At 40.9% G+C, this 16,816-nt stretch overlaps 3 protein-coding genes across 4 annotated transcripts in view; all 3 read left to right on the forward strand.

Moving 5' to 3' along the window:
- The window catches only part of LOC129830898 (homeobox protein Hox-A3a-like), a 36,810-nt gene that overhangs the window by 6,408 nt on the left and 13,586 nt on the right, over window positions 1-16,816 (forward strand). Inside the window, exon 2 of one of the 2 annotated variants that reach the window (XM_055893721.1) lies at window positions 3,488-3,592. The gene's annotated coding sequence lies outside the window, so the exon portion shown is untranslated. Of the gene's footprint in view, window positions 1-3,487; window positions 3,593-14,896; window positions 15,230-16,816 lie in introns of those variants that run through there. The other variant, XM_055893723.1, reaches the window with a different exon arrangement.
- On the forward strand, window positions 90-2,865 carry LOC129830901 (homeobox protein Hox-A5-like). Its single transcript, XM_055893728.1, has 2 exons — window positions 90-1,142; window positions 1,792-2,865. Exons 1-2 carry the CDS (start codon window positions 545-547, stop codon window positions 2,046-2,048), a joined length of 855 nt encoding a protein of 284 aa, XP_055749703.1. The 5' UTR covers window positions 90-544; the 3' UTR covers window positions 2,049-2,865.
- LOC129830903 (homeobox protein Hox-A4-like) lies at window positions 10,619-12,816 on the forward strand. The gene is made up of 2 exons (XM_055893730.1): window positions 10,619-11,159; window positions 11,649-12,816. Exons 1-2 carry the CDS (start codon window positions 10,745-10,747, stop codon window positions 11,972-11,974), a joined length of 741 nt encoding a protein of 246 aa, XP_055749705.1. The 5' UTR covers window positions 10,619-10,744; the 3' UTR covers window positions 11,975-12,816.

Here is a 16,816-nt window from a genome sequence, read left to right on the forward strand (position 1 = left end):
CTGTGTCAGTGGAAAGGTTGCATATTCACTATTCAGTGCGTTTCTTGTTGTATTGTTTGGGAAGGCAATGCGTTTGCCGCAATGGTCGTTAACCTCTGAACGACCCTGTTCAGAGGCCACGCCTCAAACACCGTCGCAGGCAGTGCCAGATTGTGGCCGGAGGATGGCGCGCAAGGACAATCCAAGAGATGCAACCCGGGCCCCGCGAGCGCCCTGCCCAGGCGCACTCCCAGGCGCGCGCCCCTAACATCCCACCCAGATTTCCTACTTGTGCACGAGTTTACCTCTGGAGGTCATCAAGCAGGATTTACGACTGGTCAACAAAAGCACGTGATTCTCAGCCTTAACCCATATTTGGGTGCCTACGTAAGAGAGAATCAAGTACACGTTCTACTCATTTCCCTAATTCATCATAAATTGTGCAAGGGTGCAATAGAAGAAGCAAAAGCATCAAGATCCACAAATCAAGCACACAGGTTACTATTTTCTCCAAAAAATAAAACAACAAATACCTGCTAAACAACAGTATTTGAATAGTCAATCAATGAGCTCCTATTTTGTAAACTCATTCTGCGGTCGTTATCCCAATGGCGCCGACTTCCAGTTACATAATTATGGAGACCACAGCTCAGCAAACGACCAATACAGGGACTCAACGAACATGCATTCCAGCAGGCACGGTTATGGCTACAACGGGATGGACCTCACTGTCGGTCGCGGTAATGGGCACTTTGTTGCCAACGAGCGGGCACAGGGCTACTCCCCGAACCAGTCGGCGGCGGCAACAACGTCCTCTGTCGAGCCATCCAGGTACACCCAGCCCGCGAGCGCCACTGGGACGGCGCCCCTCTCGCCTGCACCTGACCCGCTCCCGTGCTCCTCCTCTGTCACAAGCTCGTCTCCGGTCAGCGAGTCTCAACCTCAACACCGAGCCATAAAGAACTCCATAACTATCCCCTGCGCGACCCCGAGCTCGAGTTCGAACGGAGGCACGCTGTTGAACCAGGAGTGTGTGTCCAAAGCCTCCCCCCTCCTCGAGGAAGAGAAGCCCGCTGGAAGAGAGCAGACAACTTCCCAACATTTCACCGACGGTGCCCAGCCTCAGATCTACCCCTGGATGAGGAAACTGCACATAAGTCATGGTAAAATAGCTTTATATGTTGATTTGGTAGACGTTTATGTTTATGTTTTGTACTTGTCGTGGAGATGACGTCCTATAGCCCTTTTAAGATGTGCTTGTTGCCATTTTCGAAGGTAAAAAGTATTTCACCGAATCATTCTATAAGAGAGAAATAATCTCTATTTGATAGTAGTAATGGTTAAGTGGTGTAATGGCGAGATCTACGCCACCTGTTCACCTGCATATTTGTACCCAAAGCGTTGGAAAAATTATTCAACGTGGCATGAAAACATAACATTTTCCAAAATGCAGAAGGTGAACATTTTGTTTAAATATAGGATTTTCTTTTGTCATAATTTTGTATTATTCTAAATGTTTATGGTCTTTTTATAAGACAAACTTTTGGGAATTAATTGGCACTTCCACTACATGGCAAAGGTGAACAGTGTGTTTATGTGGACTGAGCTGCATCGAAGTGTGATCAAGAATAAAGTACATTTTCTAGCATATAATAATCATTGCATAAAGCGTTAGTAAACATTATCGATCAAGAAAAACAAATGTCCTTGCATTGTTGCCAGGTAAATCTGCATAAAGCCTTCGTAAACATTGTTGTGTTGGTTGCTATTTTGATTATGGGCTCATTGTTGCGTCCTGTGTGTTACCACCAGACAGTCTCACTGGACCAGAGGGGAAGAGGGCGAGGACAGCATACACGCGCTACCAGACCCTGGAGCTCGAGAAAGAGTTCCATTTCAACCGGTATCTGACCCGCAGACGGAGGATCGAGATAGCGCACGCGCTCTGCCTATCAGAACGCCAGATCAAAATCTGGTTCCAGAACAGAAGGATGAAGTGGAAAAAGGACAACAAACTGAAAAGCATGAGCATGGCAGCGGCAGGGGGTGTAGGGTACCACCGTCCCTGATATTTGGTTCCCCGATGAGCTCTAATAAAATAATACAAAGCTTGGAAGAACTTCCATTCACTTTTACATTGCGAAAGACTTTCCGATGGCTATTTTGGGACAGTGAACATGCAGTTGTCCATACTCCGGCCTTTTCAAAAATACTTTCCTCTATAGTTATATTTATTTTGACCGTGATAATGCTTATGTGAGTAAAAAAATAAACATTCTGTACATTGTTTGTCTTAGGACAAACCAATGGGAAATACATGTTTGTTAACTTATTTCTTGTTCAAAATAGAATAAACTCGAAGTTACCGCAAAAAGTCCATTAACTATCCAATAAAAGTTGTGTAGCCTATTGCACTTGTAAAACAGTATAGAAACTCGAATAATTAATGAGTTGATAAAAAATTATGTTGCTTTTGTGTATAGCCTTTGTTTTATATGTAAGTATGTATTTATTTGTTCAATGTATTGTACCAAACTTAGATAACTTGTTCCTTATTGTAGACAGACTTATAAGCCTTACGCGATTGTTGTGCGTTGTGAACACGTGACGGGATCGCAGTTTTGACCCATTGAGTGGAGCTGTGCCTTTGTATCCTTTTACACGAGCTACTGTAAATCTGTTCACCTGGCACAGCTTCTTAGAATGTGTGTTTCTGTCTTGTACGTTCCCCTCTATTTTGGATGTGAAGGGTTCCATAGTGGATCCCATTGCCTAAGTGTATAGCTTCATCGTGCTATACGCTTTTTGTAAATGTTTTTAAAGAATGACTGGAAATTGAAAATAATATTATAGTGATGATGCTGATTATAATAAACTTTCTACTGGAACGACAGAAACTGTCAATGATTTGTTATTTCGGTTCTTTATATTACTTCTTTATGTGCCGCACGGTAAAACGAAAGTGTGTATGTTTTTGTAAGGTTTTTGTTGTTGAATGTAAAGTTTTTAGGCCTCCAGTAACTCGTTTTTTTCTAGGTCAAGTCTATAGGCCTTTCACTCCATTGACTGCAATTAAAACTTTAAAAGTTTAACTTTTCTAGCTAGTTTCAAGGTCGAGAAAATCAACAGGTAGCAAAATCTATATCTGCACACTTTACTCACCTTTGTGCGTAGGGATAAAGCAGGTCCTTGCCAGTGACCGGCTCGAGGGGCTCTGCGTCCCATGTGCTCGAGCTTACTACTATCATATAATCAGTTCACTTTTCGAAACGTAAACTTTATTAGGCCGGTTCCGGCTCCCTGACATTTGGGTGCCAAATGAATGGGGGTTTTGTCTATGAATTAGATCGTAAAAATCATCCGGAGCGCGGCCAGATAGGCTCACTGGCCATAAACTGTCACGTGGTGGCCATTAAAGTAAGTTTTATGGTTTTGGGGAGTTGACAGTATATTGCACATAACATATAATCGCACTGACGCGAGGCTTCGTCTGACTCTCTCCTTGCAGGCTGTAAGTGTTCCTTGACCGTTACACCCACTCCTTGCTCACCAGAACGCCTCGCGATGGACCCTGTACGCCGGACGCACACGAGAAGACAGCTCCGGTCTCGAGGTAAGTTTCTGCCTCTATTGCCCTTGAGTAGCCTGTAGCCCTCCATTCCCTTAGCTCTGAACAGCCACCCTGTTTGAAACAGAATTATGATTGTATTCGGACGCGCTATCTGTCCATATTAGCCCATTACGCTAATGTGTCAGTGGTGCTGAGCTGAATCCTGGTTTCTCTCGGCAGATGTTGGCCAGGGTTGGTTCAGGCTCATGGATATTTAATTGCTTCCTTCCTAGTGTAACTAGTTTCCCTCCATCTGTGGTGTAACTCATAATACATTTTTGCATGTGGGATAATTATGCTTCTGTCCATTCCTTTTCATTTTTAATTCGTGTTTTTTCACTTCCTGTATTACACACGGGACTTCTTTGGACTCTTCATAGCCATTAATGTGCTGGACAAGCCAAAAAGCTATTTGAGCTGTTTTATGGTGTTTCCAATGTCATTGCTAAACTGGAATATGTTTGTGTACAGTACTCAACTATCATACAACCACTTTTGGGGTAAATGTAGCTTTTCAATCTGTGTAATTGTCAAGTTAGGCACAACTTGTACACTTTGTTTGAAGCTCTAGGTGTGTCTTTGGTCAGGTTTCCTCATGTGTTCCAAATTTGTTCAAATGGTTTAAGACACACTGTAGAGTAAACACAATAGAGGACAATAGAGGACACAGCAGGGCCACACTTGGAAAGGAATTCCGTTTTGCGTCAGCCATGTCATTTTGTGTTTTTGTGTTGTAAAGTTCAGTTGGAGAGTGTCACTCTTGCTTCATGGTTTTCTCGTGGCCCAGCTTGGGCGCGTGCGTCCGGGCCGACTTGAACACTTAGATACCAGTATCTCCAATAAAGCTTTGACTTCTATGTGAAAATGCGTCATAGCGTTGGTCTGACTTTGTGACGCATTTGCCCAATCACAATAGTTTCCTTTAGTTTGAGTATGTTTTCGTTTTCTAGAAAAATTTCTCTGCATCATCATTTCTTATTTTGTAGGTTATAGCCTAATTACTTTTTCGTTTTGCTTATAATGTAGATTTTGTTTAGGCCTACTTGTGGCGACAGTCTTGGTTTTATTTTACTTTGCGATAAGGTGTGTGCTGATGAGTGGCTAGTATAGGCTTGGTCTATTTGTTGTGTATAACAGTGCTTTGGTGTGTTCGGAATTCTGGATTTCTGACTCAATTTCCATTGTCGTGTGTTGCTCTTATGTATTTGCACAGATTGCAATTACGCCCAATTAGACCGAAACTGGTGCTTACAGGCACCTCATAACTATCCCCGTCAGTGGTGTGAATTCAATTTGAATCTATTTCACATCAGAAAATGAATTGAAATGAAAAGGGTTTATATATAAAAACTAAACTCTCAAAGTATAAACTCTGAAACATCTGATAATTTGAGGTGGGTTGATCCCCGCTCCCCCTTCCCCTAACAATCGACATAGAAGACTCCATCGTGTAAACAAATAGCCAATGCAATGAAATTTTACTTCATTTCCATTACAGTTATATGGTGTAGAAAATGAAAAAGAAACCGTTTTTCTATGTCAATATCATTGTGACGTCTGGTGCGAAAATTACACCGTTGTTACACAATACAAAAATCCAAATCGGGGTTCTAGGCAGACAATGCCAGGCAGAAATAAATGAACCATCCCCCGTGCGCGGTTCACCGCGAGGTCAGCCATAGCAGCAAGATACATCTGCATCCTTCAGCCACCAGCAGAGCTCGCTTTAGGCCAAGTTCAGTGTCACCTGCAGCCAGCTCCTGAGAGGGGGGGGGGGGGGGGGGGGGGGGTTTGAACACATACACAAATACAAAATAGTATGATAGGACGCACACAATACTTGACCGGTTTGCTTGCATTATTACACATTGCAGTGAAGTAATATCATTTGTATATTGCATTCTTTTATTTGGAGAGCCTTTGGGGCATTTTAGCAAAAACACTAGGCCTATGTGAGGCAATGAGAGAAAAAGACTCACACAAAAGTATGAAGGACATTCATCCCTGAGCGGTTTGCTTGTATTGGTGATGTTGTACAGAGAGCGGTGCATTGTAACCAACACTCACAGTGAGACAATACAGAGATACAACTACAGTTAATATATTATAGGCCTGCTTGTTATATCACTAATTATGATTGTCGTTAGAATAATTACAGTAATGATAACAGAAATGGATATATTGCAAATCAAGTTTTCTTCCCAAGCAGCCAGACAACTCGCCCTGGCAGCACAGCCTCACGGGGGTGGGACTGATGATCTCGATATAGCGGGAGAAGAGGAGGAACATTTGGGGTCAAAAGTTTACCCGCTGAACAAGTCTCCCGTCATCTGTTCAGCAGGGGCCTGATGCCAGCGTTATAATAGCGATCTTGACTCTCCACACAAAAGATAGAATAGCTTTGAATTACATATGTTTGACGGTGCACCCCAGGTGAACCCTGAAAGCAGGGCGACCCCGAGTTTGGGACCGAGGGGAGTGGACCCCCGCCCGTCCCCAGACCCAAGATTGAGTGGCGGCATTTTATTAGGGCGGTTGATTGGTGAATTTCCTTTGAATAAATTGCATTGGATATGAGGGAAACATTTGCATTTTGAGGATTGATACTCTTACCCCGGTCACAGGATGATGGGTAGGCTATGCCCACAGCCCCCCAAATGGAGCCCCCGGACCCCTTTAAAACATGTCGTCTTTCTCTCCTTCTGCTGAGGAAAGAGTCCTCTTTTTAGCCTTACAAAAAATTATCCAGAAGGTGATTTTGGTTACAAAGAAAGAATATGTTTATTTTATAATGAGAACAGTCAATTGTTATTAGTAAGAACAAAATATCATTCGAACTTAATTGGGTTTTGAAAAGGCATTAGGTTATTGGCTATATAGCCTCTAATGGCGGATGGATCTGCATAACAGGATCGAATAAGCGTTATCCTTTCACGTAAAGTTGTGAAAATGTGAGCTCAAGCCTTATCTTATTCTACATTAAAGTGTGTAACCCAACGTGTTTCATGGAGATCATTTAAAAAATATATGCACCTCTATTGTAATATATACAATTTGGTTTAAACACACTGCTAAACGTAACATAGGCCTTTTCTCTTAAAACCTCACATAAAAACGGTGCACTCGAAATTGTGAGAGCCACCTTAGCCGTGTTAGCAACAATGTATTCTCGAACTTGCGATTCATATTTCGTTTTGATCAACAAGCAAGTGACCTATTATACAGCAGCCTAACTATTGGTAATTCAGTTTCTTCGTTTATTGCACAAGAGTCAAGAGCCAAAGGACAAATATGATAATTGGAGGTGTCTTTATCATAAAGAAATAAAGAAATAGCCATTAGCCACTCAATGTTTGTGGCTCCCACAAGTGATCTTTATGTTATAGGAGATAACGCATTGGGTTATGGCACCGTTCTAACAACTGTTTATGGATGAAGATATAGTATATGTTCCGTCGTATAAGTTTAGAAGAAACGGGTTGGGCAAAATAGGACGCTATGATAACACAGACCTATTAAGGCCATGTTGTTCAACACTTGTGTATATCTACAATCTACATAAAACACTCACTTGATGTAGTTCCATTTGCTTTGATTTATGTCCCATTTTTAAGAAGACAACTTCAACAAAATGTTGAATGGAATCATACTATTTCACCCACCCATCTTCCTCTGAACGTGTGTTAAATGTGCGACGAGATCTGTGGGTGGCATTCATGTTAAGGCCAAAATATACATCTATAGCTTCCTTCTTACAAACCACTCCCGATATATTCTTTATTTCAATATGTTGCATTATCAAAATCCTTACCCTTACCTTTACCACCTCGTGAATACCGAGGGAACATTTTCCTCTGCAGCCTGGTCCTCCTAACAGACAAGGGATCTAGCAACCATATGTGATCAGTCACTATCGTCAGAGCACTTTCTTATTATCTCAATTTACAGTACAGTGTCAGAATGATATATGTTCGTTATATATGGGAAGGACCGAAAGAGTGGCAATCTACTTCTTTCACTCGCAGTACCTTTCTAAATCAATAAATAGTAGGCCTAATTATTTCTTATTCACAACTAGACTTTCTTTGCTCTTTTGCTAATTAACATGGATGTCTTGGAGGATTTTGATATGGAATAATTGTTACAGAAACATTTCAATAGCCATAATCACGTTGTAACCTAAGATTGATACCATGCAGGCCCACATTTCTTATTCGCTTCTATTTTTTTTTGTTCCGTAAACATCCATTCGTGAACGTCAGTATTTCCATCCTAAAAGGTAAAACAATGAATGTGGTTCTTTGAATAGCACATTTCAGTCGTTTCAAGTGTTTATCAGATCATAACGTTTGCCACTCACACACAGTGGTGTTTATATTTCGCCTGTTTCAAAACTCTAAAATAAAAAACGGCACGTCGAAAGAACTATTTTCTCAACTGAAGGAAATTAAGGGGATTGAACATCATAAATCAGGATTTTTACAGTTCATGAGTTTTTCTCATGCAAAAAGACTTGTTTATAACGCATTCCAAATTGAACGTTTCCAAAACTGTGTATTATACACACACACAAGCCATAGTATAGCAACAAGTAAATTGTAAATGGCTGTAAAGCATTACGGACCCTTTAAACTGTCGCTCATTCAAGGGTACTATGGCTAGCGAGTGGATAATAGCCAATCCTGCCCATATTTATATAACACTTATATAACACACTAGAGTGTACATTTAGATATCAAGTCAAGTATTCTTACCGTGGACATTATGCTGACAGATAGACCCTCAGGTGGTCTTGGCTACATGCGTTCTGGAGGCCAGATCCTCAACAAAAAAAGATTCCCCTTGTCATTCACGATGAGTTACAGGTGTAAAATACACTCAATTGTAATATAACACCTAACAAATTTGGCTATTTAGATGCGTAAAATGCCATATAGGCCTATATCTGACTATAATGAAAATCCCATAGCGATGGCTTACACATACAAAGCTCCGAGGAGGACCTTGTTTGAACAGGAAAAACATGAGCCTAGGCGAGAAACATTAACAGAAGCCTGACAGTGTGAAACAAATTCAACACATATACATATTTATACTGTTCTAAAGAAAACCTTGACCAGGAGACACCGAAACTTCAGTTTAGTTGGCTAACATTACCTACAGGAGTGCCACAGTCGACGCAAGGCTTTTTCAGGTGGACCTACGCTTTATCGTGGGTTTTGTACTGTTTTTTTACAATTCTTTTGGGGGCGCTGTTAGGTGCTGACCGGTGCTAAGTGCTCCGTAATCTACCCAGAGCCGAGTAGACCCTGGAAAACCGAAGTCCAAGTCCGGGGTGAGCTTCAGGTCACTGCGTCTAACAAATATGAAAATGTCGCCTCGTTGGGGAAGGGCACGCCTTGTTGTTTAACAAAGACTGTCAATGGGCAAGATTAATCAGAAACAACATAGAAACGGTGTCACTTTGGGGTCAGAGAGAAGTTATCGCTGTTTAGGGGGCGAACAGAAAGGGGGAGAGAAAAAATAAAAAATAAAGCCTTCAATATTTCTGAAGTTTTGCATCCCCTTGCCACCGCACACCGGGCCTTCTTCACGTAGACGGTCGCAGACACCTTCCGTAGTGTTGCTCGTGCGGTTGAACTGGCTTCCTCAAGGTTTTCACCTCTGATTTGTAATAGTGAGCTGGAGGGCGAACAGGTCGTGGAGATGGCAATTGACGAGATACTGATGGCACAGAAAAGATACGGTCAGGGATGCTTCTATTATAAACTGGATATAATTGCACTTTTGTCGTAGTGAAATGAATCGAGAAGTGTGTTTGGTTAATTTTAGCTTACATGGTCATGATCTTTTCAGGTGTTGTCTTAAATATAGTTATTTTAGATGTAATTGTTTTTTTTCAGTTGTTGTAGTGGTTTAACGTATTAATAGTAGGCATACACTAAATGTTTTATTATTATTGTTATTATTGTTCTTATCATTATGCCCTTAGTTTTGTTGCTGTTGTAATCATTATCTGGTGTCCAGCTCAATGGTTTAAAACGGTGCACAAATGATGGGTATTTTATGTTGGATCTTGGAGGAAAGTGAACAGCGTAATGTATGTATAGTAAAGGTACTATATCATACCACAGGTTAGTTACAGTCAATCACAGTCATTTGCTTCACAAAATGACTCGCATTAGGCCTATCTTCGTGGTTACTAAAATGTTTAGTAGTAGAATATGAGTCTGTAGACGTGCATGTTGAACCCTTACTTTTGTTTTGAGTTGCTACAAATTTCAACACAAATGTTAATTTCTCATCAACTAACACTACTCGTGTATAGATTAAGCAACTCTAGATAAGAGCATCTTCTAAATTACTCAAATGAAAACCTTTGGTCATGTCAAAATCACTTGTCTTATTTGGGCCTGCTATTCAGTTGCCATCTTGTATCATCATATGAGAAGCCAAATGTAAACTATTTGATGTTATCCTTCTCAAACATTTCTTAAATTAAAATGCTGAGTTTTCATTAGTTTAAATGGCTGAATATGAACATCAGAGGTGCGTAAAGGCGCACATGCAATGTTTTCAACCTTGCCTTGTTTTATTGTCGTTCAAATCAAGTGAGATACAGATTTACATTTTATTCACGGAATTACCAACTCAGAATTGACTAGAAAGGAAAGCATTTTGGACAGGAATGGACTGGAAATGAGCTCCAATGTCATCTTTGACAGAAAAGAGAGCATTTACAGTTTGCTTATTTCCAAAGAGCCCATCCTTTTCCTGTGCAACAGTAAGATATACCCAACATCATCATCTCCTCAAGGCCGTGGTTTAATGTGGTTTACTGCTAAATAAAGGGTTTATTTATTCTAGTTTAGTTGAGGCTATGTGATAAACAAGTGACTTCATAGTTTTTTTCTTGATCTATTTTGATTTAATAAGGAAAACACAACGTAGGCTAGTCGGAGCAATTTTCGTTGTGCCAATGCCAGGCTTTCCATTGGTTCCTGTTTACATGATGCCCACAGGAGACGTGGTGATTGGTGGCGGTTTACACGTGACCAGACAACTTTGTACATTTGACAGAGAGTAGGAGGGTTTGGTGGAGATCAGAAAAACGACAGCACGATAAAAATTAGTATTGTTGCACTTCACAAATTAATGATCATGAGTTCGTATTTGATAAACTCGAACTATATCGAACCTTCCTTTCCTCCATGCGACGAATATCAACAGAACGGATACATCCCCGCCCCTACTGAGTACTACGAACGGCCAAAAGATTCGGGCTTTCCCCATCATGACGAGGCGTCGTATCCGAGGTCAAACTACACAGAACCGAGCTACGACTACGGTAATGTCCCCAGTAATGGACTCGACGATTTTACCGACAGGCATCAGGCACAACCTCAACCCATTGCCCAGAACCATGGCCCTCGCCTCAACCCAGTTCCAGACAGCGGTGTGGTGGAGGACGTCAGCAAAGACTGCAGCCTCGCTACTGAGTCTTATCCCGGTGCACAGAAGGGCAAGGAACCGCCGGTGGTCTACCCCTGGATGAAGAAGGTCCATGTTGGTGAGTTATCGCCACGTTTAAATACCGGAACCACTGAGCAAGCCACCACTGGAACGTATGCACGCCCATTGAGGCAGCACTAGTAGCACCCCTTACAATGGCAATTTACGACCATCGAGCAGCGGGGTCGGTAATTAAGAACCCCTCGTAAATTTTATTGCCTGCCGGGGCCATGAGGTCTTTGTTGCTTTTTAAACCAAACTACCTCCATGGCTGGACCCCAGCCAAAATGTAATATCCAGCCCCGCTGATTTTGTTAATCATTTTCTAAGGCTTGATTTGTCCCTGGATGCGAGCGCTTGTACACATGGCGTCTCCAAATTAAGGTACTTCTACGCAACAGAAATCGAGGGGAAACCCCCACAAAACATCGTAGGCTTTATTCCCCCATTAGACTAACAACAAACCTTTATGGAGAATAACATTTGTAATATGCCTAGTGGAGATAACACCTGCTTGATTGTATGTGTGTGTGCTTGCTTTCTCCAGTCAATGCTAGTTACAGTGGAGGAGTGCCCAAGAGGTCCCGCACTGCCTATACCCGCCAGCAGGCTCTCGAGCTGGAGAAAGAATTCCACTTCAACCGCTACCTGACCCGACGCAGGCGCGTGGAGATCGCGCACACGATGTGCCTTTCCGAACGTCAGGTGAAGATCTGGTTCCAGAATAGAAGGATGAAGTGGAAGAAAGATCATAAGCTTCCGAACACCAAGATCCGCTCTGCGAGCTCATCCTCGGGAGCCCAGCAGCAGCAGCAAATCAAAACTGGCACGCACCAGCAGCTCGTTCCCACGCCTTGCGCCGCGACCCTATAGTTATGGAACCCTCGCGCCAAACCAACAGACTGAGAATGGCAAACAGAACACAGAAACGGAATTTTGTGGACCGATTCTCGAGTATGTCCACCATGGTATTACCCCATTCCTTGGCTTTTGGGCCTGTCACTTCCTTTCAATACCCTTTCCCCTTTCCCCTCTCAACCTCAACCTCCTCTCTCCGTTTTTTCGCTCTCTCCTAATTTTTTTGCTCGAAATCCGTCACTTGCTGCCCAAGATGGCAACTGAAATGTATTTGTTTATTAAGACAGAAGGATAATTCACACTCGAATGTATCACAGGACTTTGGATTATATGTATCATTGCATAGAATGAAAATAAAAGAGAATGAGACGAGAGATAAGTGAGGCCTCATTTTTATTTTTGTTCTATGCAATCATTTTGTTTATTCTCATGGAAATATATACTTGAAAGGAAGACGATGTTTTAGGAAAGCTCGGGGTGCCCGTATGAGACCTCTCGGCAGGTTTAGAATGAGACAGGGTCAGAGTCAGGGTTTAGCTCGTGATGTGTGAGTGAGTTGGTTTACTGTTGAATGTATTATTAAGTCGTGTAATGTCCAGGTGACTTTCATCCCTAATGAGTATAGACAAATCATAGCAAAGGCACAATACTGAATCCATTTTGTAGGCTTAAAAAAGGCAACATCGTTTGTTTGTTTGTTCGTGTAGCAGTGCAGACTAGTTTGTCCATATTTTGTGGTGTGCTCTAAACTGTGAATATTTGTATATGTTGTCTGATTAATGGACGTTGTAATAATGTATTGTAATTTAGGCCCATGCAAGAAACTGTTCCCGTGAAATAAATATGTACTTAAATTATATGGCTGGTTTGGATACGGTATTGTAGGTTATTTCTGAGTAATATGCATTGAAATAGATTAAATTAATAAATGCTATGGTAACAATACCATAGCCTGTATGTCAAAGGCGGCACAAAGGGCGTGGATATATAATTTTAACAAGACTTGCAAACCCAATACGCATCATGCTTGTTTTTCTAAAATGTATGACATAACAATACTTTCCATTATGTCTTTAATGACATAACACTATTCCCAAACAGGGAGTAAACCTTTGAATTAGCTATCCAGTGCTTCGAATGTGCGTGCCTAATGGATGTTATGCACATAAGAAATTCACTTAATTATGGATATCTATGCACTAAGAAAAATTATCTTTATACATTCAATAATATTATCTTAAAAAGTTAGTTTCTTACCTTATTTTGACAGAATAACTTTCAATTCGTTCGGTATGTTGTTATCAGGCTTGGTCCAAAAAGCAACTAGACAGAGAGCTGGGCGTTGAATGTTGCTTTGTTTGTCCACTTTCTGTTTTTTTTCTGGACCAAACAACTCAAACAAGTGATATTCTTATAGGCAACTCCCAAAACGTCTGTAAATACATACAAAAGGCCACTAGGTGCATTCATACAGCCCCAAGGTTTTCAGTAAATATAGGTTCGCAGCCAAAGATGCAAAATCATCCAGAAACATCGTTGTGGGTAAAATATGCACCCAGATACATCTTTCTCTGTGGACTTTCCAGAGTGCAAAATATCTGCTATTAAACTCAGGCTAAGCTGTTTAATTTATGAGCCATGTATGTCTGTTACATTATTACATACACAGTTTTAAAGTGTTTTATTTAACTAGGCATACCATGAACAAATTCATATTTACAATGACCACCTACCGGGGAACAGTGTGTTAACTCCCTTGTTCAGGGGCAGAACGACAGATTTTTACCTTGACAGCTCGGGGATTTGATCCAGCAACCTTTCGGGTACTGGTCCAAAGCTCTAACCACTAAGCTACCTGCCTCCCCCAGTTAACACTTAATAAACGGAATACTGTGTGCATATTTGTTGATAATCTGTAAATTAGCAGTATATGACAGCCTTACAACAGTATGAGAGTGCTGCGAATAGGATACTACCATAGTAACACATTTTCCCCAGTGTATTATGTAGCCCCATAGAGGCCTGTTCTATCAAAGTATTTGTCCACCCACGTATCTGGCTGCTACTGTTTTCATTTGTAATTATAAGGATGAAGTGCATCTTCCCCTCAAACAGTGTACCAGCGTGTGAATGTTGGTCACTACCTGCTACAGTCAAACAATCGGAGGGTTTAACTAGAGGACACGGCCGTCTCTGACCAATCATCGACTCGGAGCACTCCACGTGACCCCTGACCTTACGACACACACACAATGTCCAGACCTCCGTGGCTTTTTCTTTTGTTTTGCGGAAACAAAATGACGTGTAGGTGTGCAACCGTGCTGCTAATTTACTCAAACTCGTCTAAGCTGCTACTCGTCACACAAACACGTCTGTCAGATCGTGTGTGCGAAAGGAAGGATTGAGATAGACCACGTTTAGACCTATTAGAGAAAACAACATATTCCATTTACTGTAGCCATAATATCAAGGACCTAGTTGACCCTTCAAAAGGATCTACATTATTCTAGTAAATTAAAGGTAGTCTGTTATAATTATGGGACCTCTAACAGTGATTTGCGAGTGGGATATGTGAACGAAATTAATTAACCAGTTATTCAAGGCCATAATATTGTTTTCCATCAGAAGTACGTTTAATCTAGGGATTCGACTGTACAAGCTTCCATGGTCCATCCTTGATACACAGAAGCCATGACGATGTGGCATTATATAATGTAGCCTTGAGTGGAATGTTATAACATGTACAATGAGTGTTTTCTTATCAAATGGCATTGGGCACAGCCGGAATGAAATGCATGATAGGGCTACATCTTCATACATCTACATCTCCCTCTGAGCTTTAAGTGGATACAAGTGCAATTAAATGTAATGTATTAAGGAAACAAATTAAATTGCAAAAAAATTATCTTGCCAACTTAGTCTAGGCCTTTTCTGTGCCAGCACATGGCGCAGAGGTGGAGTTGAGAAATTGGCATTTTGGATGATTGGCACATGTTTTACAGTCTCTCACGATTTCGAGATGGTTAAATTAGACATTTGAGCTCATTTAATACCCGAATAGAGGTCACTCCCAATGTACTAAAATGTTAATATGCTTGCTCACGTGACTTATTCAATAATGAATGCCCCCGGGTCAGAAATAGATATGAAAATCGGCAGTATTCTCATTTGAAGTGATCCACCGCGGAGCACGAATCAAACATTTCCTTCTGCTAAATTCTCGCTCCTTACCATATCTTCCCTGCTGGATAGAGGCCGTCATGTCTGATTGTGAGTAGACTTTGAAATGTTCTTTCCTGAATAATTTGTGCTTTCCATTGCTGTTTCCAAGTTTGAGAGCAATGCAACTGTCCAGGTCATTGCTATTTGGTTGGGATTGATTTATAATTGTGTATATTCAGCTGTTCTTTTGTGATAAGGCTTTCTTGCTCACCAATACCAACACCAACCTCGTGTTAACCCGCAGCTCTGTGGGTTAGACTCCTCTGCTAGGCGACTGGTTCCTTGTGGCCAAAATGCGTAACCGTAACCGCCATGTAGTCATTGACTAACTTTAAAACTATCCATTTGTAAATGGTTACCTGGAATCTGAACATGAAGATGTAGGTGTTCAAATACACTAGAGGTAGTTGTTATGGTAGAATATGGCATTCAGCTCGTGTTTAAGGCGCACACCTAGGCGGTAGAGTTGGACTAGAGGTTATGCACTAGGTTCTTCAGCATGTGGAAAAGTACAAACTTCTGTATAGCATCTGTGCTTTTCCATAACATTCTATTTATGCGCAAATGTACCCTAAAAATACTCAAAAACACCGAGGAGCCGGATATGGAATTGCAACGTGGCATAAACGTTGAGAGAACTCATATAATACTGTAAAATAAACTGATAAAAGATGTAGCGACACCCCGTTGTTATAATACTGCTGAGATTGACAAAGAGATGCAGTGTGACTACTTGTGCGCTCATGACCTGTGGCTTACATTCAAGGCTGTAGAGCACAGAAATGCCACTTCGCTAATTGAGTATAAATAAGGTAATAGTAAAGAAACAATGCAATTAACACGACCCAAGTGTATATTGTCAGTGAACATACGTGATCACAATATACCTTACCTTACAGCGACCCAATGACCCTGAGCGAGGAAGAGTTACCATGTTTATTCACACACAGCATGCTCTGTCACTTATAGTTGTATTTTCTTGATACAAAAACGCATTTGTTCGTAATGGTATGAATAAAACTGCGTTTTATTGAATTGTAAGGATTGTTAGATTTAGGTAAAAACAGTTGTTTGAAAAGCTGTACTCAGTTTTCATTAGGTAAAGATTACTGTTTTCAAAATATTTTGTAATAAAAGTACTTTTTAAAATTAATAGTTTGTGTGCATTTTAACGTGTCTCGTCGTGTAGCTAAGCCACATGCACCATTTTAGAAGGCAAATATCAGTAGGCTATTGGGCATGAATGAGTTGTCCACATTGCTGAAAGGGCGCCTCAGACAGAGAAGACACAAAGAACAATCAAGAACTCAGTTAAACATTAACAGATTTTCATCCTCTCCACGAAAGACTGACTAGGCTATAGGCTGTTATGGAAGATTCACGTAGCATGCAATATACGTTTTAAGAATGATAGGCATATAAATAAATTGAAAATGGCTTTGAGTGTTATGTATTAGTTTGAGTTAAAGCTTCCCAGAACTAATCCAATGAAATGTTCCATTCATAATGTGTATTATTATTTATTTTTTCCAGTATTATTATTGCTTTGAGGTCAGATTAAGACGTTTTGTATTTTGTTCTTAGTTTTATATAATTAGCTCTTCACTACACTAAATATATATAACGATAAACTAT

Source organism: Salvelinus fontinalis, chromosome 32 (assembly GCF_029448725.1).
Source record: "Salvelinus fontinalis isolate EN_2023a chromosome 32, ASM2944872v1, whole genome shotgun sequence".
NCBI classification, from domain to species: Eukaryota; Metazoa; Chordata; class Actinopteri; order Salmoniformes; family Salmonidae; genus Salvelinus; species Salvelinus fontinalis.